Source organism: Chiloscyllium plagiosum, unplaced genomic scaffold (assembly GCF_037043375.1).
Source record: "Chiloscyllium plagiosum isolate Xiang-an unplaced genomic scaffold, Cpla_swu_hap1 HiC_scaffold_3, whole genome shotgun sequence".
Taxonomy (NCBI): Eukaryota; Metazoa; Chordata; class Chondrichthyes; order Orectolobiformes; family Hemiscylliidae; genus Chiloscyllium; species Chiloscyllium plagiosum.
This window is the reverse complement of record NW_028270141.1, coordinates 43,770,399-43,794,866: the sequence shown is the minus strand read 5'-3', so window position 1 is coordinate 43,794,866 and position 24,468 is coordinate 43,770,399. Positions and strand designations below refer to the sequence as shown.

The window sequence follows — 24,468 nt, the reverse complement described above, 5'->3', positions numbered from 1 at the left end:
TGATTCCAAGAGTAAGACCATGTCGGGCTGTTGAGACAGCTCTCACAACTTTGGCAGTAACTCTCAGTAGTAAGGAGGACTTAGGAAGGTGGGCCTGTGGGACTATTTTTCCCATTGTTATTTCTGGTGTCTAGGTCAATGTCAGGTGGTCCATTTGATTTCATTCCTTTATTGAGACTTCATAGCGATTGATACAACTGAGTGACTTACGCAGCCATTTCAGAAACCAGTTGAGAGTCCACCATATTGCTAGGGCTCTGGAGTCACATATAGGCCAGACCAGGTGAAGATGGCAGATTTCCCTCCTTGAAGGATATTATTGAACCAGATGGGCTTTTATGATAATCTTTACTTGGCTATCATAAGTCCAGCTGTTAATTTCAGTTATTGACTGAATTCAAATTTCACTATTTGCCATGGTGGGAATCAAACCCATGTCCCTGGAATATTAGCCTGGGCATCTGGAATTACAAATCCAGTCACATTATCAGCAAATAATTTCTCCAAATCCTGGTCAACACTGAGATAACAAGAAACTGAAGCCAGTCCTTTGATCTTGTTTGTGAATTCTGATTAGCTGATACTCAAATAGAAGCTTCTGGAAGTACAATGCGGGTGTTAGTGAGAACAAAATCCAACATGTTTGTATCTCATTGTCCCACATACAATAATTGTCGAGTGAAACCCCACCTCTGGGAGGGAAGATGGCCTCATAACAGTTAAAGCCCATTGTCTCCTCACACCAGGGCCGCAGAGGGGATTTCAACAGTTAAAGCCCATTCCACATTTACACTGGGAGTGGAGAGAGGTGTTATACCATTATAAATACAGTACCTTCCAAACCCACAACTATTTCCATCTGGAAGGACAAAGCCGGCAGATACGTGGGAACACCATTACCTATGGGTACCCCTCCTAGCTACTCATCACTGTCGCTGGGTCAAAATCCATGAATTCTCTCCCTAAGGGCATTGTGGGACTACCATACAGCAAATAGACTGCAGCAGTTCAAGAACCATCACCATCACCTTCTTGAGGGCAACTAGGGATGGGCAATAAATGCTGGCCAGCCAGTGACACCTGGATCATGAATGAATTTCTAAAAAGTAGTGAATTGTAAGCAAAGCCCTTTGGACCATGCTGAGATTATGAGGCGGTAGATAAATGCAAATCTTTCTCAAGTGGATTAATGCCATTGGTCAGCAGAGGATTGTTTAGCTTGCAGCTTCCAGCCATTCACACACATACCATCGAAGATCTCCTATCATCATCGAGGAATCTTGGGTTACAGCAATCCTAGTCACTTCCGATTAAAATTATATCAATGCCTTTCACTCTGTATGCAAGATCCTTTCCAAAGCTTTTGAAAGAGACAGATCTGAAGGTAGCAGGTGTGAATTGTTAAGCTGTTTTATTTCACAAGTCAACAAATAGAGCAATATAGATGCTGGGACACCATTGGTACACACAATGTTACATACAATATAAAAATAACAGACATGCAACACTGCCCTACATCAGTGGGCCACTTTGTTTGACTTCAACATAGAAACACCTAATTATCCTTTCCTATATTTTCCTTCCGAACTTAGAGAAAGCTTATCCTCCGTTTAAAGCCCTGACTAATTGGTTGTGTCTGTCTACCTTTAATGTTCTTCCTTGCCTGGTGTTTACATCATTGCCCCCAGAGAGGGATTCTCTACACTCGCCATGTCTGACAAACTCTCCCTGCATTCTGAACTCCTTCCCTTCCATGGCAAGTGGCAACCCTCCTTGGAGTTTCTCACTTACAAAACACAACACAAACAAAATTAACAGAATAAAATACTGCAGAGGCTGGAAATCCCAAATAAAAACAGAAAATGTTTCTCAAGGTCATTCAACTAAAACATTAACTGTCTCCACAGAAGTTGCCTGAGCTGTGGAGAATTTCCAGCAGTTTTCAAAAAAAATTAATTTACTTATAAATAAAATGGACTCCAGAATTTTCAAACGAGTGGAATATTGTTCAAGTGGAGTTGGTTTTTAAAGCAATTATTACATGCTTGCCATGCACATCTTGGACTGAGGTAAAGCTTTTGAAATGGCACTAATAAAAAGATTCAAATAAAGGCAAAATACTGTGGATGCTGGAAAACTGAAACAAACACAGAAAATGCTGGTGAAACTCATTAGGCAGAGTGCCTAAGCAGAAATTGAGGTGTGGTTCCTCAAGCTTTCAGTGTGTTTCAATCTAACAGCCTCAAGGTCTCAATATTGAATTCACTAACTTCAGAAACTCATTGTGAGAAGAATGAAGAAGAGGAATAAAATGCTCTTCTCTCCCCTCACTACTTCATCGTAGGCGTGTCATGTTTGTCACAGAGTCATAGAGATGTACAGCACGGAAACAGACCCTTCGGTCCAACCCGTCCACACCAACCAGATATCCCAACCTAATCTAGTCCCACCTGCCAGCACCCGACCCATATCCCCCAAAACCCTTCCTATTCATATACCCATCCAAATGCCTCTTAAATGTTGCAATTGTACCACCCTCCATCACATCCTCTGGCAGTTCATTCCATACACGTACCACCCTCTGTGTGAAAATGTTGCCCCTTTGGTCTCTTTTATATCTTTCCCCTCTCGCCCTAAACCTATGCCCTCTAGTTCTGGACTCCCCTATCCCAGGGAAAAGACTTTGTCTATTTATCCTTATGTCTTGTTTACTTTGCACTTAGTAAAAAGGACCAACTCTCTGCTTTACACACTCATTTACCCCCTTTCTTTTCTTTCTGTGCAATTTAAAAACCCTTTGCATCTATACCATTTAACCCTTTTGCTCCTCCTCTACTTGAGACAAAAGTATTTTAAAAACTATTTTCTTTCACCTTGCAGTTCTGAGGAAGAGTCATACCAGACTTGAAACATTGACTGTTTATCTGTCTAGATATGCTTCCAGATCTGTTGAGTTTCTCCAGCATTCTCTGTTGTTATTGATAAAAAGATCTGTATCGTAAAACCCAGGGCTCTGCCGCCTTAGTTTAGCCTCTAGTCCTTGAATTGAGCTGGTTTCATGATCTTCACCCAGCCTCAACCCTTCCTGTCTCAATCTGGCAATGGCTTTCTACATGGGGTTGAGTATTTCTGAATGGGAGACAGCAGTCAGGACCCTGATCAGCCAGTTCCTGGGTAAACCCAGCCTTGTCAACTGCACGGTGGTTGGATGTGGCAACTGAGATTAAATTTGCTCCCCTTGGGCCGTGCCCCATGAATAATCCAACCCAACATTGTCACTTCAGTTCTATCCCTGTGAAACTGGGCAGAACGAACATGGTGCGGCTTTCCAATGTCTCCCAGCTCAGACAGCAACTGGGGTCCAATTTATTGCAGCACTTTGGTTGCCATGTTAACAGGAGCCTGTTAGACACCCAGAACCAGGCCCCATTCAAAATGGACAGCACTTGAAATAGAGCTCTCTGTGAAGAACTGCTTGAAAATATCGAGCAAAAAGAGCTGAACCAATTCCTTTCAGTACGTGTTTTGTTTTTCATATCTTCACACGAGGTAGAATTTCGACATTAGACACAAACATTATTCCTTAATACCAAAATGATAAATGAAGGTGTTCGACAGTTGTTTTGAGGAATCCAGTCAAATAGTTTGTTTTTCTTGTACACCGACATCATTTCCCCTGTTAAACATCATTTAACTTTATATTTTAAAAAATTAAAAAGCAAAAAGTTTGAGTATTCAAGGGTGAACATCCAGCACCATTTTTTCCCCAGAGTATAGCAGTTAGAAGGACCGACGGGAAACGGACTGGGGCTGGCTTTCTTCAGTGGCTCACGAGGTGAACAGTTTATCAAATCAATCGAAAAGACAAATAGGGGGATGGGATGTTGGCTGTGAACTCATACAGGACAACATCGGTAAAGGATGGGAGCTGTGCTGTTCAGTAGTATGGGGAACTCTGGGCAGATTCTGCCTGGTGTATGGTGTTCAGACTTGGATACTGCACTCAGGAAGGATAGACCAATCATGGATAATGTGCTCCTCCAATTCACCAGAAAGACGGCAGAAGTAAAAAGGATATATTATAAGGTCAGGTGGCAAAGATGAGGTATCACTTTTGTACAACTCCAAAAGATTTAGAAGACTAGTTTTTTTTTTAAATATTGGAAGGATTTGTTGGCAGAGACAGAAAGATGCTATTTTTTTCCTCAGGGGGGAATGAAGGACAATGGGACCTAACATTAAAGTTAGAGCTAGGTCAGGCCTGCAATCATGTCAGGAAGCACCTCATCACTCAAAGGGGAGGGAGAGTCTCTCCCCAAAAAGAGTGTGGATTCTAGGGGCTGATTGGAGCTTTCAAGTCTGCAATCGAGAGATTTTGTTTATGGAGATAAGGACCTGAGGGGGTATCGAAATGAGCAGGGTAAATGCTGTTGAGACATAGATGAGACAAATCTGTGTAACGGATCAGGAAAGAGGGGATAACAGGCCGAGTCTCATTTTCTAATGAGGCGCAGGCACCATAGAAACAGGTGTAAGTCATTTCCGAATATAGGACCCCATCTCCCAGTGTGGACGCTGTTTGAACACTGTCAGCTTATTTTCCCTCCCTCACAACGAATATTACAAGTAAAATAAGTATTTTGCCAAATCATTAATAATTGCTTCTCCTTCTAATGGGGGCAGAATGCCCTAGTGGTCAATCTTGTATAACTACTTCGCCTGAGGGAAACCGATGTAGACATTCTTGGCAACTATCACAGTGCTTTTTACTTCAAAGTGACCTGAAAACACACTTTCCTTACCCTGGTTTCTTTTCCTTAACCTGATTTGTGCTTCTTGCCCTTTTTTAAAGGCTGGTGAGTTGCTTTAGATCCTACACTAATTACATACAGATTTGCTTCATGACATGATGGAAGGATTGGCCAATGGTGTTTTGGAAGGGGAGTAGGTGAGAGCCGAGGGTCACCGGTTCACAGGCTCCTCTGTAAACTGATAGCTGGCCACTGGGCCTGGAGAAAAGGCCTCGTTGAGTTTCTGCTGTTCCCTGGTAATAGGCACAGAGTCCGTAACCGAGGGAAACGAGAGCTGATCGTGGTCTAGAATGTTCTGTTCGTCCTCCAGCTTGTCTTTCTTCAAGTAGAAGATCCTTTTAAATTCCTTGAGCTTCTGCAGCTCACAGAATGTTTCCAGGACAACAAGCACAGCCGTGAGGCCAATCATGAGGTACACTGGAGAGAGAGAGAGAAAGGCAGATTAGTTATTTTTAGATACAATTAAGTATGGATGATTGAAGCATGGCTCAAAATAAAATTGTTCATTCGCCAGCACTTTCTTTCCCCTGAAATGCTCATCAAACACTGTCAGTTACAGCCTCTGGGTCTCAGATTGGATATTCAGTGGGGGCTTCCTCTTGTATCTAGAGGCTCAGAACTCGTCCAGTATGTACAGGGTATGAGTCAGGAGTGTAACAGAGTACTCTCCACTTAGAGGCACAGAGCTGTACAGCAATGAAAACAGACTCTTCGCTCTAACTTGTCCACACCGACCAGACATCCTAAATTAATCTAGATTTGGAGATGCCGGTGTTGGACTGGGGTGTACAAAGTTAAAAATCACACTATCACCTGATGAAGGAGCGTCCCTCCGAAAGCTAGTGTGCTTCCAATTAAACCTGTTGGACTATAACCTGGTGTTGTGTGATTTTTAAATTAATCCAGGCCCATTTATAGAGTCATAGAGATGTACAGCATGGAAGTCCAAATTGTCCATGCCAACCAGATATCCTAACCTAATCTAGTGCCATTTGCCAGTACTTGGCCCATATCCCTCCAAACCCTTCCATTCATATACCCATCCAAATGCCTCTTAAATGTTGCAATTGTACCAGCCTCCACCACATCCTCTGGCAGCTCATTCCATACACGTACCACCCTCTGCGTGAAACATTTGCCCCTTAGGTCTCTTTTATATCTTTCCCCTCTCACCTTCAATCTATGCCCTCTAGTTCTGAGGAGGAACGGCTGGACATCTTAAAATGTATAATGGTGGATAAATTCCCCAACACCTGATCAGGTGTACCCCTGAACCTTGTGGGAAGCTAGGAAGTGATTGCTGGGCCCCTTGCTGAGATATTTGTATCATTAATAGTCACAGGTGAGGTGCTGGAAGACTGGCTAACATGGTGCCACTATTTAAGTGGTAAGGCAAAGCCAGGTAACTATCGACCGGTGAGCCTGACCTCGGTGGTGGGCAAGTTGTTGGAAAGGACCTTATCTATTTACCCTATCCATGCCCCTCATGATTTTATGAACTACTATAAGGTCACCCCTCAGCCTCCGACACTCCAGGGAGATTAGCCCCAGCCTATTCATCCTCTCCCTATAGCTCAAATCCTCCAACCCTGGCAACATGCTGGTAAATCTTTTCTGAACACTTTCAAGTTTCACAATATCCTTTCAATAGGAAGGAGACCAGAATTGCACGCAATATTTCAAAATTAGCCTAAACAACGTCCTGAACAGCCACAACATGACCTCCCAACTTCAATATTCAATACACTGACCAATAAAGACAATACTAAACACCTCCTTCACTATCCTACTTACCTACCACTCCACTTTCAAGGAGCTATGAACCTGCACTCCAAGGTCTCTTTGTTTAGCTACACTCCCAAGGACCTTATCATTAACTGTATAAGTCCTAAGATTTGCAATTCCAAAATGCAGCACTTCATATTTATGTAAATTAAACTCCATCTGCCACTCCTCAGCCCATCTGATCAGGATCCTGTTGTACTCTGAGGTAATCTTCTTCACTGTCCACTGCACCCCCAATTTTGGTGTCATCTGCAAACTCACTAACTATACCTCCTATGTTCATATCCAAATCATTTATATAAATGACGAAAAGTAGCGGACCCAGCACCGATCCTTGTGGCACTCCACTGGTCACAGACTTTCAATCTGAAAAACAACCCTCCACCACCACCCTCTGTCTTCTACCTTTGAGCCAGTTCTATATCCAAATGGCTAGTTCTCCCTGTATTCCGTGAGACCTAAACTTGCGAATCAGTCTCACATGGGGAACCTTGTCGAACGCTTTACTGAAGTCCATATAGATCACATCTACCGCTCTGCCCTCGTCAATCCTCTTTGTTACTTCTTCAAAAAAGTCAATCAAGTTAGTGAGACATGATTTCCCACCCACAATTGGGCGGCACGGTGACACAGTGGTTAGCACTGCTGCCTCACAGTGCCGGAGACCCGGGTTCAATTCCCACCTCAGGCAACTGACTGTGTGGAGTTTGCACATTCTCCCCGTGTCTGCGTGGTTTTCCTCTGGGTGCTCCGGTTTCCTCCCACAGTCCAAAGATGTGCAGGTCAGGTGAATTGGCCATGCTAAATTGCCCGTAGTGTTAGGTAAGGGGTAAATGTAGGGGTATGGGTGGGTTGCGTTTCGGCGGGTCGGTGTGGCCTGTTTCCACACTGTAATGTAATGTAATCTAAATCTAATCAAAGCCATGTTGACTATCCCTAATCAGTCCTTGCCTTTCCAAATACATGTACATCCTATCCCTCAGGATTCACTCCAACAACTTGCCCACCACTGAGGTCAGGCTCACCGGTCGATAGTTACCTGGCTTTGCCTTACCACTTAAATAGTGGCACCATGTTGCCAGTCTTCCAGCACCTCACCTGTGACTATTAATGATACAAATATCTCAGCAAGGGGCCCAGCAATCACTTCCTAGCTTCCCACAAGGTTCAGGGGTACGCCTGATCAGGTGTTGGGAATTTATCCACCATTATACATTTTAAGATATCCAGCCCTTCCTCTCCTATAATATGGACATTTTTCAAGTTGTCACTATCTATTTCCCCATGTTCTCTAGCTTTCATGTCCCTTTCCACAGTAAACACTACGCAAAATACTAATTTAGCATCTCCTCCATCTCCTGTGGTTCCACACAAAGGCTGCCTTACTGATCTTTAACAGGCCCTATTCTCTCCTTAGTTACCATTTTGTCCTTAATGTATTTGGAGAATCCCTTTGGATTCTCCTTAACCCTATTTGCCAAAGCTGTTTCATGTCCCCTTTTTGCGCTCCTGATTTCCCTCTTAAGTATACTCCTACTGCCTTTATATCTTTAAGGGATTCACTCGATCTATCCTGTCTATACCTGACATATGCTTCCTTTTTTGCCTTGACCAAAACCTCAATTTCTTTAGTCATCCAGCATTTCCTATACCTATCAGCCTTTCCTTTCACCCTGACAGGAATATACTGTCTCTGGACTCTCATTATCTCATTTCTGAAGGCTTCCCACTTCCCTGCCATCCTGCGAACATCTGCCCCCAATCAGCTTTTGAAAGTTCTTGCCTAATACCGTCAAAATTGGCCTTCCTCCAATTTTGAACTTTGGCCTATCGATCCAGTCTATCCTTTTCCATCACTATTTTAAATCTAATAGAATTATGGTCGCTCCCCCACTGACACCTCAGCCACCTGCCCTGCCTTATTTCCCAAGAGTAGGACAGGTTTTGCACCTTCTCTAGTCAGTCCATCCACATACTGAATCAGAAAATTGTCTTCTACACACTTCACAAATTCCTCTCCATCCAAGCCCTTAACACAAAGCAGCTTCCCCTTGGATGAGCGCATCCACAAGAAGTTCAGTACCACCCAGGAGACATTAGACTAGCATTACATCGATGGACAGCACTGAAACAGGCCACTCAGCCTTAACTGGTTACAATCAATTTACACACTGCACAGGAGCCTTTAGCTATTCCTCCAGCCTCATCAGCAGGACCTCTGATCCTTCCTCCTCCACGTCAAAGTATGTCACTTATATTTGCATTCATCCACGATACACTGTGTAGAAGCAATGAACCTGTAGTGGTCTTTGGATGCATTAAAAAAAAAAGCTTTAAAAAGGCGATTCATTCATAACTTCTCGATGATTAAAAGTTCCTTCTGGGAGGGACAAGAAGAATGGCAATCATTCAGACACTTGGAAGTCTCAAACCCGAGACAACAAGACACTGTGTAAACAAACATTGTGAAACTGATTGAGGGCTGTCAATTGGACAAGGCCTTAGGAGTTTCAACAATCTAATGGGAATTGGCTCAGAGCACAGACAACAGGACGGAGGCTTGGCTAAGAGCACAAACATCCAGAGCTGAAACTCCTGAACCTCAGTGTGATTGACAGGCTCTGGCTACCTGATCTTTGCTGTCATTTTCACTTTGTTTGCTCAATGAGGTTGGAAGCAGGAAATGTACAGGGTTGCCCAGAAACAACAGAGATTAGGTGAATCAGGTTGATCATTCATAATCTGAAACGGGCATGATGAGCTGCATATCTCCCTTTAATGCACTCACATTCCATCTTTATTAATGATCAACTCTCTTTGATTAGATATTTCACTTAAACTTCAAAGAGCAAACGGAACTTTGGCTGAATGCCAGATCAGAAAGACAGTACTTCCAAAAGCGCAGCACTCCCTCAGTACTGACCCTCCAACAGTGTGGCATTCCCACAGCACTGACCCTCTGACAGTGTGGCACTCCCTCAGAACTGACCCTCCGACAGTGTGGTACTCTCTCAGTACTGACCCTCTGACAGTGTGGCACTCCCTCAGTACTGACCCTCTGATAGTGTGGCACTCCCTCAGTGCTGACACTCCAACAGTGCGGTACTCCCTCAGTAATGACCCTCTGACAGTGCGGCACTCCCTCAGTACTAACCCTATGACAGTGTGGTGCTCCCTCAGTACTGACCCTCTGACAGTGCAGCACTCCCTCAGTACAGACCCTCTGACAGTACGGCACTCCCTCACTACTGACTCTCCAACAGTGCGGCACTCCTTCAGTATTGACCCTGTAACAGTGCAGCATTCCCTCGGTACTGACCCTCTGACAGTGCGGCACTCCCTCAGTACTGATCCTCTGACAGTGCAGCACTCCCTCATTACTGACCCTCTGACAGTGCAGCACTCCCTCAGTACTGACCCTCTGACAGTGCAGCACTCCCTCAGTACTGATCCTCTGACAGTGCAGCACTCTGGTGCCTGTAGCAATGATGAATGATTGAAACCCATCAGCATTGAACTCAGGTTTTGTGGAGGGAAGGTCTGGGTGTTAATTATTGATACCACCAGATCTTTAAGGTCTCTTTGCAGGCTCTGGGTGAGACCAGCTATCCACAATATGTCAGCTGCCCATACTCACCGGTTATTCCCAGCTTGTACAGCTCACGGAACTGCTGATGGCGCACCTCCCCAGGAACATAGTCTCCCAGGCCAATAGTGCTGAGGGAGATGAAGCAAAAGTAAATGGATTCCAGAAAGTTCCAGTCCTTTTCCAGGGCAGAGAAGATGGCCGCCGGGATGAAGAAGAAGCAGGAGGTGACGATTAGCCCCAGGATCACGGCGTGGACCAGTGCGACGGTTTGCTCGGCATAACCCCAGCGAGTGTGGATGTACTGGACTGGCCGCCTGCTCACATGGACCATGAGCCGCTGGACAATGGAGGTGAGGACCAGCAGTGTAAATGGAATCCCCAGCAGTGAGTAAATGATGCAGAAAGCCTTGCCACCATCGGAGAGAGGCACCGTGTGACCGTAACCTGCAACAACAAAAGAACATGTCCATAACTCCGGGTGGCCATCCAATCAGAGGGCAGCTGCACCCACCAGATGGGAATGGGGCATCTACTGTGTTATGAAGTAGACCAGACCCTCTCAAAATACTTCAAGGTGGTAGCCTAGACCCTAACATTTTCTTATGTTAAAGGCAAATGTAAAGTGCTGTGTTCCAGATGCAATGAAACTGGTCAAATTAATCAGCTTTGAGCAAAACACAATTTATTTAAGTACTATAGTTAAATACAACCAAAGAAAGATGAATTTAGCATAACTTAGCCCTATTGGAAAACTTAACAGAATAATAGATACAGTAACTATTACTAATTAACTGTTCCAATATAGTCACATCCCATAAGCGCACCCCGATATAGATTCTCACAAGCAGTTCTCCCATCCAGGAGGCGAAAACACATCAAGAGAAAACTCAGAGAAAGTAGCAACAAGGAGCAATTCACTGAAGCTCCCAACTCTGTTGAGACCCCAGTAGCTCTGATGCTGTTGAAAAACCAACACCCAGAAATCCTAATCTGTGAGAGCTGGCCAGACCCACTCAGACTATTAAAAACACTTCCCAAGCCTTTCACTCAAATTGTCTTGAGTAGTGACCTCTCGTTCACTCTCTCTCTTAAAAGAAACCAGGACAAAATAATCTCTTAAACTTACAGCATCATCACACCTGCTCCTTTTACACAACTATCAACTATTACCCAGGGCTGCACAATCTCCCCTTGCCCCACTACTCAATCCCGAGATGCTAGTCAGGATTTCCAGGCTCCAACATCAGGCCCTCCCCCTCCAGCAGCACTTTCCAACACTGCCCTTCTCTCCAGCACCTCAAGGTTGAGATTCCAAGACCCTTACTGTCCCAGTATCCTGACCACCACAGTCATTGGTAACCCAGGAAAATAGGCAAAGAAAGGGGATTCCTGGCAGTGCCGTTTCCACCCAGGAAACACTTGCAGCAAGTCCACAGGCCTGGGAACGGAGGATGAAGGGGGTCCAACATTTGATTGTGGGGGATCGGGAGGGTGGTTTGCTGCTGATGAGGAAGGGTTAGACCAGTGGACTGGCCACCATGGTAACCAGGACAACCATGCTGCTGTCGGATGGCCATGTTTGTGCAAACTGAGCTCTTTCAACACTAGGAGATATGATGCTGTACCAGGCCACCCCCATCACCCCTTGAAAATCACCCCCTTCAGGTCTTGTCACTTGTTCTGACCTTTGTGTGATCTTTGACTGTCATTCTAGGCTGCCTCCTGTAACACCATTCACAACCACAGGATACCCCAATGTATCGATAGCAAATTAAGCACTATCCTTTTCTGTAATGCTAGAGTGGACTTGTGCTCAACAAGATCCCACAATCAGCAACCTGATATCGTCCAGATAATGTGTCGCATTGGTCAAGGGGCAGCCATTGACCAGAACACCTTGTAAGGAATTCCTCTGCTCTCCTTTGAAATGCTGGGTCAGGGAGAAGAGCGAAGCTAGGTTCAACTCTTCACATGGGAGATGTCTGACAGTGTGGCACTCCTGCCGAACAACGCTCAGGTTTTTTTTGAACCCCATGACCTTCGACCCCAAGAGCAGAGGAGTCGGGGTGACAAGTGCTGGAGATGACATCAGGGGGCTGGATAATTATCTAAGTCAAGGCCTTTATTCCTGATGAAGGGCTTTTGCCCGAAACGTCGATTTTGCTTGTCCTCGGATGCTGCCTGAATTGCTGTGCTCTTCCAGCACCACTGATCCAGAATCTGGTTTCCAGCATCTGCAGTCATTGTTTTTACCTAATTATCTAAGTGACCTGGGCCCCATTAAGGAATCAATCCCACTCCTACAGTACACCAACGCACATTGTCTGTGCTCGATATACAACTGTACCTTTACCACTCCAGCACTCCACATTCCTTTCCAAGAAAACTCCCATCAGAATAAAATGAGCCCTCCATCTTATCAGTACTTAAATTTAGAACAATTACAACTTAGAGCCAATATTGTCATCTTTGTGAACGTACCAAACACAGAAATAACCACTACTTGTTCATACCAAAATCCAGTAACAACTCTCATCTCCCATGTTTTCAGTTCCCCTCACAGCCTCTCTCTCTCTCTCTCTGTAATTTTCATCTATCTCTAACCTGCTCCAGTTCCATAGACTTCCAAAATCTCTGTGCTCCGAGAAATTTGGCCTTTTGTCAATCCCGAGTTGAATTGTTCCACCGGTGGAAACCTTGCTCTCAAGCATCTTGGGCCCTAAAACTCTGGAACCCCCTCACCCTTCTTTCAAAATCTCCCTCTTTGTCCAAACTTTTGGTCACCTGTCCAGTCAGCTTGACTCCTTCACTGGAGCAGAGCAGATTGTGGTGACCTTACTCTGGTTTATAAAATCACAAAGGGTGTAGATAAAATGAATCACAAAGGTCTCTTCCCTAGGATTGGGATTGGGGAGTTCTAAACTAGGGGCATATTTTTAAGGTGAGAGGAAAAAGTTTTAAAAATGACATGAGGGACAACAATTTTACACGGTGGTTTGTGTATGGAATGAACTGTCAGAAGGAGTGGTGGATGTGTTTAAAAGACATTTGGATAAATACATGAATACCAAATGTTTGGAGGGATAATGGGCCAAATGCAGGCAATTGGGACTAGTTTAGTTTAGGGACATGGTTGGTGTGGACGAGTTGGACCGAAGGGTCTGTTTTCATGCTGTACGACACTATGACTCTATTAGCAAACCTCCTGCTGTACTCATTGTGAAGATCAAGCTGGAGTTAATATACAGACTGGAGGAGAAAGTGAGGTCTGCTGATGCTGGAGATCAGAGCTGGAAATGTGTTGCTGGAAAAGCGCAGCAGGTCAGGCAGCATCCAGGGAACAGGAGAATCGACGTTTCGGGCATAAGCCCTTCTTCAGGAATAAAGCCCTTCTTAATATACAGACTGACTGATGTGGACTCCAAGCTGATTGTTCTGTTCAAAGCTCAGGGAGTAATGTGTTGTCTGAGGTACTGTTTTTGACAGTGGTCTCATATACCCTCTGAGGCAGATGGAAACAAATCTATCAGAGCAAGGCATTGTCCTGCCCAATGTTATACTGGCAGTGTTCCATCTTGTAATAAACTGGTTCGTGTCGTGGTGATCAACTGTGTTAGGCATCATCTAGCGTGGCTTAGGAGACTCCACCCCACCGTCCGCTCCCCTCCAACTCTGACATAGTAACCTCTGCTGCAATGGGCTGCCAAATGTACCATTTGTTGGCCTCTCTTTTCTCTCGACCTCTTCTTGGCCAGCTGTGTTTTTTTTCTTTCAGCTCGCCTTTTCTAATGCCCTTCCAAACAGTCAGCTTTCAGAGGTGGCAGTCATCAACAGATGCTTTCCAGCGTTCAGTGTCAATGTTCCCAGTGTTCATATCCCAATTGTAGGTGTCACTGTAACAGCAGTAGGGGTGCCAAGGTAACCACCTGTGAACAGTTCATTTTGTACAAAGATTCTTTGTGTGTGACATCTTATGGTGTGATATCTTATCCACCTGAAGGACGTCACTGAGCCAGCAGGTATGTTGCTCGCTTTGTAATGAGTATATGCGGATGGAATTTATGCACTCCAGGATCAGAGTTAGAGACTTTGCAATGCCAAAAGATGCCAAGCAGATCTGTCTGAGACAATGAACGTGGAACCTGTTCAGCTTTTTCTCTGATCTAGCATATGTTGTCCAGGCTTCACTATTGTCAAGGAATACATTGAGTGCACAGGCTTGGCGAAGTGTGCTGATTTCAGCATCGAAATGACAGATTGCTAGTGATTGCAGAACCTAGGTATGTGAAACTGTTGCATCATCTGGTGTCACATTGTCAATGCTGCTAGACGGTGATATGACAACATTCCTGAGGCTGATGTGGAAACCAAACTCTTTACATTTGAGAGAATCTGCCCATTTGCTGTTGTGCTTGTCAGTATATAATATAGTATACTGTGCTCGCCAGTATACTATATCATCGGTGTATCACAAAACTCTGAGGACTTGGTCCATCATTGTCCTGGACTTCAGGTGAGCAAAACCGAATAGCAGCCTGTCCGTTCTGATGTGCTGGTGAATCTCAAAGGATTCCAATGCTCTGACACCAATCATGTTTCATACAGAGGAGATCACATTGAGCAGCTCCAGCGGGCAGCCAAATTTGTCAAGAACTTGGATAGACCAACTTTATCCCTCAACCCACCCCTTAGAAACAGATTCTCTCTTTGCTGTTTGAGGGAGCTTTCTGCATGTAAATTGGGCCCTACGTTTCCAACTTCACGACAGTGACTACACACCAAATAAAGGACTTCATTGGCTGTAAAGGTATCCTGCTGTAATGAAAGGTGCTATGTAAATTCTCTTCTTGACCCTGTTTGATTCACAGTCTGAGCAGCTGGTGTCAGTCATGTTTTATATGTTGCTATGTTCAGCTTCAAAGACTATGGGTGTGCTGACCTATTGGACAGACTACAGTTTTATAAATAATGCATCGGCTTTGAAGAGCATTGGGTCAACTTAAGCTTGGCCAAGGAACAGTGTACATGTAAGCTCTTTCTTAATGGATGGCCAATTACAGTGTGTCAAATCTGATTGAAGGTTAGATACACGGAAGTACTCAACCATTGGCTATAAACTTAAAACGTCTCAGCAGCAGAACAGAAAATGGCCAGTTCCTTTCATAGTAATCACTTTCAGCTTTAAATGTACCTGATGATGAACTAAGTAAGTGCCGTGTGGGTAAAATGGTTCGTTCGACCTCAGGGTAGGTCAGTGGAAATAACTTGGTCCCGGGAGAAATGAGAGACGGAAGAGGAGAGCATAAAGAGAGTGAGAGTAATCCAGAGGAGGAGAGGGTAAAGGGGAGAGTGTGAAAGAGACAGAGGAGGACAGGGTAAAGGAAAGTGTGAAAGAGATAGAGAGGTGGAGTGGGTAAAGAGTGTGACAGACACGGATGAAATGAGGGTTCCCAATTTAATGAAATATTAAAGCAGACCCTATTACCGGAGGCTAGGAATATTGCAGGGTTGGTCTGGTATGTTCAAGAGTTAAACAGGAAACATTGGGACACAGCAGAGGAAGATTGGAAAGGGTGTTCAACTCATCTGTGATTAAAAACAACCGCGAGCTACAATTAAAAAAAGGTCATTTGACAGGGCATTGGTTTGCAGAGTCTGTTCACTTTCTGATTGGCCAGTGAAAGGTAGTGTCTAAAGGGTGGACCTGTCAGCTGACCAATGACAAAGAGTCATGGGTCCTTCGATGGCCTGGAGTTCATGAGATGAGACCTTAAGGGTGATTCAGTCCCATTTGGGAACTCAAACCATGGAAAGGGGAGTAGGAAATTAGGAGAAAGGGGAATTAGGGGAGGGGGGACTGAGGGAAAAAGAAGAGGATTAGGTTTGGGGGAGGGGGATTTGTGGAGGAGGTGGTATTGGGATTGGAAAACGGTAATTGCGAGTTAAGGAAGGGAAGAGTAGGTGCCACACTCTCATTCTAGAGGATCAATGACCTGTTTGATCTATGATCTGTTTGGATCATACCTATCTTACACAGAGGGTTGAAAGTGATTGTGGGGTGAGCAGTGTGGGGGAAGGGCAGAATGTGGTCTCTGCAGAAGGCTTGAAATTGGAGGGGTGGGGAAATGGGCACCTATATTCTCCTTCCCACCTCCGATGACCTCTCCTCGAAAGGCAGAAAAGGGTAAACACTGCCTTTTGTGTTTCCATAACCCCTGCGTCCTTCCTTGGTGCTCCGAGCAAACATTTACCCCCCCCCCCCCCCCCCCCGCCCGCCTCAACTCAATCGGCCAACATCACCAGAAGAATTTAAAATCTGTGTATTTGTTCACTTGCTGTGCATGGGATCTTGCTGTGCACAGCGTGCCTGTTGAGTATTCCTAACTCAACAAAGGGAGAAAGGATGTGACTTGGGAGTTGCCCACTAGCTTTTGGGGGAGTGGTCGGTGAATAGATGGGGGAATGTTAATGTTGATGGCCATCAGAAGGGAAGTGCCAGTGAATATGGGTGAATGACATGAGTGATTTCCCTAGCACTGGTGAGTTCAAAACTAAGGGAGATATTTTTAAGGTGAGAGTAGAAAGATTTAAAAAAGATACGAGGGGCAACGTTGTTTCCACAGAGAGTGGCTTGCACTTGGAATGAATTTCCATACAAAGTGGGGGATGTGGGTACAGTAACAATGTTTAAAAAACATTTGGATAAATACTTGAACAGCAAAGGTTTGGAGGAATATAGGCCAAACACAGGCAGATGGGACTAGTTTGGTTTGGGAACATGGTTGGCGTGGACTGGTTGGACCGAAGGGTCTGTTTCTGTGCAGTACGAACCATTCACAGAGGAAAGCTGCCACACCCTGAAAGGCAATGGCTGATGTACTTGGCAACTGGGACAGGTGTGACTGGATTTTCAGAAAGAAATGTTGGACCTTTCTGGCACTAACCCAGCACAAATTATTTAAACAATGAGGAATGATTTATTCGCCATCGGCTGATGGTGTAAAGAAGGTGGAGGTAAAAATGAATGTACAATTTACATGACGCACCAGGAATATTTTTATGTACTTAAATATTTACACATGTATGTGTTCATCAGTAACCATTTAAATAGGTGTGTACTTGAACATTATGTCCCCTATGAGTGTGTTCGTGTGCACATGCAATGACATTTGTGTTTATATGTGTACAAATGACAATAGACAATATGTGCAGGGGTAGGCCATTCAGCTCTTCGAGCCTGCAACTCCATTCAACATGATCATGGCTGATCATTCCTAATCAGTATCCTGTTCCTGCCTTATCTCCATAACCCTTGATTCCACTATCTTTGAGAGCTCTATCCAACTCTTTCTTAAATGAATCCAGAGAGTGGGCCTCCACTGCCCTCTGGGGCAGAGCATTCCACACAGCCACCACTCTCTGGGTGAAGAAGTTTCTCCTCATCTCTGTCCTAAATGTCGGTGTGTACTTTCTGAACAGTTTTGTATAAAATTCTTGAATTAACCTGGTTAAAGATTGGGAACGAGGCCAGATCAAAGCTTGCTCTCTCTATGGTTCAGCTGTTCTGTGTTTGATTATCCTTGTCTGTTTACTATTGATGCTGCCTGGGGTTAGGCATAGGTATGAGCTCAGACAGAAGTTAACAAGCTGGAAAAAGAATTGAAAGGTAGACTTGAAGCATGGAGCAGACATTTTAAAACATTGCAAATAAAGCTGTTACATACATAGAAATGAGTGTCATCTCTGCAAAGATCTGAAGTAGATAATATACAACACATTGCCCTTTCTCCCTCAGACAGCAGGAGTCGTTCTGCCTTCTTTCTACCACCTTCTTTATTGAGTGAAGAAACATTATTGGAGTTCTGAAGAGGAGTCACTGGACCTGGAAAGTTTACTCTGATTTCTCTCCATCAATGCTGCAAGACTTGCTGAGTATTTCCATCAATTTCTGTTTCCAGTATTATTGGGGTTGACTGCCCAGCCCAGAGTGAGTGAACCATATCTCTGACCAGTAAAGCACTTGCAGTTATGTAATACCTTTGAGCACCCTCAGGATTTCCAAAGCACTGTGTTGCAAGATATACTTTGTGAAGGGTGGTTATTTGTACTAATGTAGGAAATAGGTGGGAATAGCTTCCACGTGTGCTCAATGTTTCTGTGCTCCAATGTAATGGAAATATCAAACTGAAATCAGAAATTGCTAAGTAACAATTCAGTAAAGTGTAGTTCTAGATAGCTTTATCCAGAGGCAGAAACTGCACTTAATGAGGTGCAATGGTATCGTCAGTGCCTCTGTAACCCTCCGTAATGTGACTTGGGAAATGAGAAGTTGCTAATGATTAACAGCATAACTTTATACAGTCCTGTCTGCAACAACCTGAACAGCACAATGGCTGGGAGAGACTTGATGGGCCGAATGAACCGTGTCTACTCTAGAACATTCCTGATAGCGTGGGGCAGTGGTTAGAACATGATTGCAACAGACAAGACGACAACTCGAATTGAATAGCGTTTAAAGGGTTAAATCAGAATGATACCAGGGCTTAAAGGGTTAAATAATACTGAAGCAGCTCATGTCCAAATGCAGCAAGACCTGGACAATATTCAGGTTTGGGCTGATGAATGGCAATAACACTTGTACCACACATGTACCAGGCAATGACCATCTCCAACAAGACAATCCATCCACAGCCACTTGACATTCAATGGTGTCATCCTCACTGAATCACACATTACCAACACCCAGGGGCTTATCATTGACCAGAAACTCTGCTGGACATTTTGTACAAACACAGTGGCTACAATAACAGGTCAGAGATTAGAAATCCTGCAGCGAGTTACTCATCTTCTGACATCCCATAGCCCATCCAACACCTACATGGCACAAAGGAGGAGTGTGATGGAATATTTCACTTTTGCCTGGATGGGTGCAGCTCCAACTTAACTCAAGAAGCTTGACACCTTCCAGAACAAAGCAGTCCGCTGGATTGACAGCTGAAAAATGTGTTGCTGGAAAAGCGCAGCAGGTCAGGCAGCATCCAAGGAACAGGAGAATCAATGTTTCGGACATAAGCCTGAAGTAGGGCTTATGCCCGAGACGTCGATTCTCCTGCTCCCTGGATGCTGCCTGACCTGCTGCGCTTTTCCAGCAACACATTTTCAGCTCTGATCCCCAGCATCTGCAGTCCTCACTTCCTCCCCGCTGGATTGACAACACATCTACAAACATTCAACATATCCACCACCTTTAAAATCCCCTCCCTCCATCACAATGTGGACTGGTATCGGTGTGTATCATCAACAAGACGCACTATAGTAACTCAAGGTTCCTTAGTTAGCTCCTCCCAAACCTGTGACCCCTACCATGGACTGTAGATACATGGAGTATACAACACATCGCTCTCTCTCCCTCAGACAGTCTGAGGGATGAGCAGGAGTCATTCTGCCTTCTTTATGTTTACTGGTTGAGGGATAAATATTGGCAGGATATCAGGGGGACTCCCTTGGTCATCTTCAAAATAATGACATCCAGCTGAAATTTGCAAGTTATGCAAAGTAAGATCCCACAGAGCGATAATGATGGGATCGTCTATTTTAATGATATTGGTTGAGGAATAAGTATCAGCCCAGAACATCAGGGAGAATGGACTTGGAGTTTGCAAATACCGTTATGAGTTTTTTTTTAAAACATTGATTTGAAGGTTCCAATGTAATGTATCATTCAAGAGCTAGCACCTGAGTACTGCAGTGATGCGTCAGTCTAGATACCGGACATGAACCCACAACATTCTGACTGACAGATATGGCTGATAGACAACAGCATAAGACCAGAAGCAGGCCAATCAGCCCATCACATCTGCTGCCCCATTATTGAGATCATGGCTAATAACATAGAGGACAATTTGACCTAATACCAGGGTTCAAACCCCCTCCCTGTTTTAAGTGGAGGAATATCATAGGAGATCTGTAATAGTCAAATGGTGATGAAAAGGAATGTTCTTGAGTTTATAATTTCAAAACAGGTACTGACAGGAAGGCAACAAGTAATTTTATTTGTATAACACCTTTAACAGGGCAAAAATGCTCCCAAGCACAATACAGAATTGTTATCAGACAAAAACTGAATTTCAGCACCATAAACAAGTGTCCTCATGCTTGATGAAAGAGATTAGTTTTCATAAGGACCATTGGAAAGCAGGAGAGACACACAGACAGGTCTAGGGAAAAATTCCAGAGCTTAGGGATTTGGCAGCTGAAGACTGAATACTGAGAATGTTGAGGAGGCCAGACATAGCGGAGGGGGAGGGAGGGAGATCTCTGAGGCCTAAAGGGCGAGAGGAGGTTAGACACAGATGTCGCCTGGCTCTCCTGATTCCCAATAAATCCCGCACTATAGTCAAATTACTGGAGTTTCCCTGAATGAATTTCTTGCTGCTCTGCATGGGACAGCCAGTAGGAAAAAGCAGTAGAACTCAGGGATCAGGCAAACTAGTCTGACTAATCTTGTACACTGACTAGTCTTGTACAACGGAATTCTTGTATGAGCAGTGCATTCATTTCCCAGTCTAGTTTTCAGGCATGTCACACTGCCCATTACAAGAGAAATGATTTTATACAGCAGCAGGAAGTGGTCAGTTAGGGAATGGGACTTGAGGGTTGCTATTTAGTCGGATTCTTGGAGGTTTGATCTTTCGGTCTCCAAATTCCCCATTTCCACATTCTCTCCTCACTGGTTATCTAAACCAGCAACCTTGGAAGTGTTTAAACATTTGGAAAGTGGACAGGTTCTCCAACACCTGAGTGGGCTAGTCTTAATTGTGATGAGGCGCTGGTGGTCTGATGGTAATGCAAATACATATGCAATCCAGAGTCCCAAGTTAAAGTTCTGGATACAGGGGCTCAAAGCACACCATGAAAGAATATAAACATTTGGAATAAAAAGCCACCCTAATGGTGACTGATGTAAAATCCCATTTTTCACTGATGTTGTTTAAGGATGACAGATTTCCTCCCTTACCTGGTCTGGCAGACATGTGACTCCAGACCAAATGCACTATGGTTGACATTTGACTGGGCAGCTAGAGATAGACAATAAATGCTTACATCCCATAAATGAATGAAAAACAGTCCCTAATACTTCTAATAAACAATGAAGCAAATCAAAGAAAATTTCTCAAAAATCATGATCCTTTTCTCTAATTGTCCCGAACAGTCTTCTCCCATGCAGGGGTGCCAAGAAGATTAGCCCTAGATTACACCGAGCCAATTGGCAATGTCTGGGAAGGGCTGAATCACAGAACCCCTACAGTGTGGAAACAGGCCTTTTGGCCCAACAAGTCCACACCGACCCTCCGAAGAGCAATTCACCCAGACCCATTCCCTGAACCTATTACTCTACATTTATCCCTGACTAATGCACCTAACCTACACATCCCTGAACACTATGGCCAATCCACCTAACCTGCACATCTTTGGATTGTGGGAGGAAACCCACACAGACACAGGGAGAATGTGCAAACTCCACACTGTCACTCAGAGCTGGAATCGAACCCAGATATCTGGCGCTGTGAGGCAGCAGTGCTAACCACTGAGCCAAAGTGCCAACATGGTGGACACGATTGGCATGAATGTGAAATTGACCTTTTGTAAATCTCTCAGTTGGTGGCTGTGAAGCGTGTCTGAGAAACCCTTATTTTATTGAGGCATTTATACAACAAGCATTTATTACAGTTGCAAAATCAAATATATCTATCTATTCTAGTCTAAAAGATTGCAATGGTTAGGAAATTGTCCATTTCATCTGCAATTTCCCACAGGACATTCCCTCATTCCTGCTTGATTCAGGCAGGAGCCAGGATAGAAATATTGTAAATGGAGTCCTGGGGATTAACATGACTTGGGACCAGACTCCAGCTAGTGGAGGAAGCGTCATACTCCCAGTGACTTACAGCATAACGAGATTCCCCAGGCATGTGGTACGACAGGATGTCTAGGTTACTGGAGATGACCATTCTAGAAGTGTTCCAGTAAGTGAGTGGCCAGTCTATGGGACACATTGTCCAGGGAGATGCTGGCAGAAGTTCATATTGATTCATTCAAATGTTAGTTCCATGGATTTCTGAAAGGGGATTCCAAGTTATTCTGAATGTATGAGGTAAAACATGGGATATGGTCCATGTTTAGGAGGACCAGTTGACTTTGAACTTCCAGAATCCCAAGCTTTCCATCACAGAGGACTTCCTCAGCTCCTGACAAGTCTATTAGCAACACACTGACAGAGAGTGACTAGTGACTGTGACTAGTCACAGGATGATGCGATTATCAGATGGTGGCTGTAGATAATGAAGGGAGCCCCTGGTCTGTTTTTATCCTAAACCACCCTATCATGAGTGAGACAGAGTTGGAATGCTGAGATGCCTGAAGAGTTGTGTAAGAATTAATTATTAAGAATTAATTAATAAGAATTAATTCTGAAGAAGGGTCATTGCAAGCGAAACATTAACTCTGTTTTCTCTCCACAGATGCTGCCTGACTTGCTGAGTTTTTCCTGCAATTTCTGATTTTGTTTCTGACTTCCTGTAGCCGCAGTTCTTTGGTTTTCTGTTAAGAATGAATTATTTTAGACGCTACCGTGTTATATTACTGTGACATGGGCTGTTGATCTGTTTGGAGCCGGGTTTTAGAGCTCAGTTAATACTTAGTTCAAAAATAATGTTCATTCTGTTGTTTTCATTGGAATAGAGGTCCCTGTGTTCCAAATCAATTTAGGACTTGTACCTCACAGAACAGTGTCACAGAGTAACCTGCAGCCAGAGAACTACTGTTTAAAATGGAGTAGGAAAGCCAGCAGCCAATTTGGCCACAATGAGATCCCACCAATTGCACTGAGACAATGAATAGATAACCTTTTTTGTGTTCAGAATTCAGGACACAGCAAGAACTCCTCTGCTCTTCCTCAAAATAGTGGCTGAGGAATCATTTCCATCCTGTGATAGCAAACAGGGCCTCAGTTTAGCATCTTACCCCAAAACACGGCACCTCTGACAGTGCAGTGCTCCCTTGGTACTGCAAGAGGACAGTCAGCCTGGATGACATGTTGAAACCTCCCTGACACCATTCAAAAAAGGTTGGACAGTTTGTCCTTGCATTTTGACCAATATTTATCCCTTTACCCACTTCACTGGGTCATTCAGGTCTGCAGGCTGTTGTGCACAAAATGGCGGGAGCCATTTGACTCAGTTAGAACAAGCAGAGAGTTTAGTAGTGAATCATTCTGGACCACCCCCACCCCCTTGGACATACTAGCATGTTAAATAAAAGCAAACTTTCCCCAGTCTCTGAGATTGGAACAGAATTAAATTCAGTTCAATATGGCTGCAGCTTGAACTCAGTCAGTACTGAGAGCTGGGGAAGATATCTTGGCTCTGCTCCTCTGTGGGGTGTCCAGCACTCATCAAGTGAAGCTCCCTACTGGAGGATTGGGAGGAAATTCTGAGCAGTGTCTGTCCCTTTCTCTCTGTGTGGAACATGACAGGGTTGAAGAACTAGGGGATGGGGGAGGGGAGAGAGTTGCTGCCAAACAAGGTTAAAACTAATTCCCTGTCTCTGAAGATATAAGGACCTCTTTCAATCAGTATCCTCTCAGCCCAATGCTTCTCGTTCTGACAACCTGACATGTAGTGCTGTCGAGGTTATTAATTCTCGGATGCCCCCCCATTGCTCTCACAGGAGGAATGATTGCAGCAGCTCCAACAAGATGTGAATGAATGAACAGTTCTCCCTCGGCAGGGGTGCTGCTGAAAATAGGTCAATATCACAGGCTGCTGTCAAACTGAAACAAATCACTGACTTGGCCCAGCACCCCCCTTTTGGGATTAAGTTCACCTAAACAGATTTCTAAATTGAACAAGCAGGACTGCAGAACTTGCATTGATATAGTAGTGCCTGATCCCACCTCAGGACATCCTAAAGCACATCACAGCCAATGAAGTTAAAAAGCACACAACACCAGGTTATAGAACAACACATTTACTTGGAAGCACCAATACTTTCAAATAAACCTGTTGGACTATAACCTGGTGTTGTGTGCTTTTTAACTTTGTCCACCTCAGTCCAACACCAGCACCTCCAAGTCATGACAGCCAATGAAGTAATTTTAAAAAAAACCGTAGTCCCTGCAGTGAGGAAGAAATTGTGGAACCCAATTTACACACCGCAAGCTCCGACAAAAGCAATGAAATAATGGCCAGATATTGTGGTTCTTTACAGATTTGCATTGAAGGA

At 44.3% G+C, this 24,468-nt stretch overlaps 1 protein-coding gene across 1 annotated transcript in view; it reads right to left on the bottom strand.

Moving 5' to 3' along the window:
• Nucleotides 1-1,394: 1,394 nt before the first annotated feature.
• LOC122548603 (potassium channel subfamily K member 1-like) overlaps nt 1,395-24,468 on the bottom strand; it is a 33,596-nt gene continuing 10,522 nt past the window's right edge. The window contains exons 2-3 of the mRNA XM_087978747.1: nt 10,234-10,629; nt 1,395-5,228 (exon numbers count right to left, since the gene is read on the bottom strand). Coding sequence (XP_087834873.1) covers nt 4,963-5,228; nt 10,234-10,629 — 662 coding nt within the window. The 3' untranslated portion in view covers nt 1,395-4,962. The remainder of the gene's footprint in view (nt 5,229-10,233; nt 10,630-24,468) is intronic.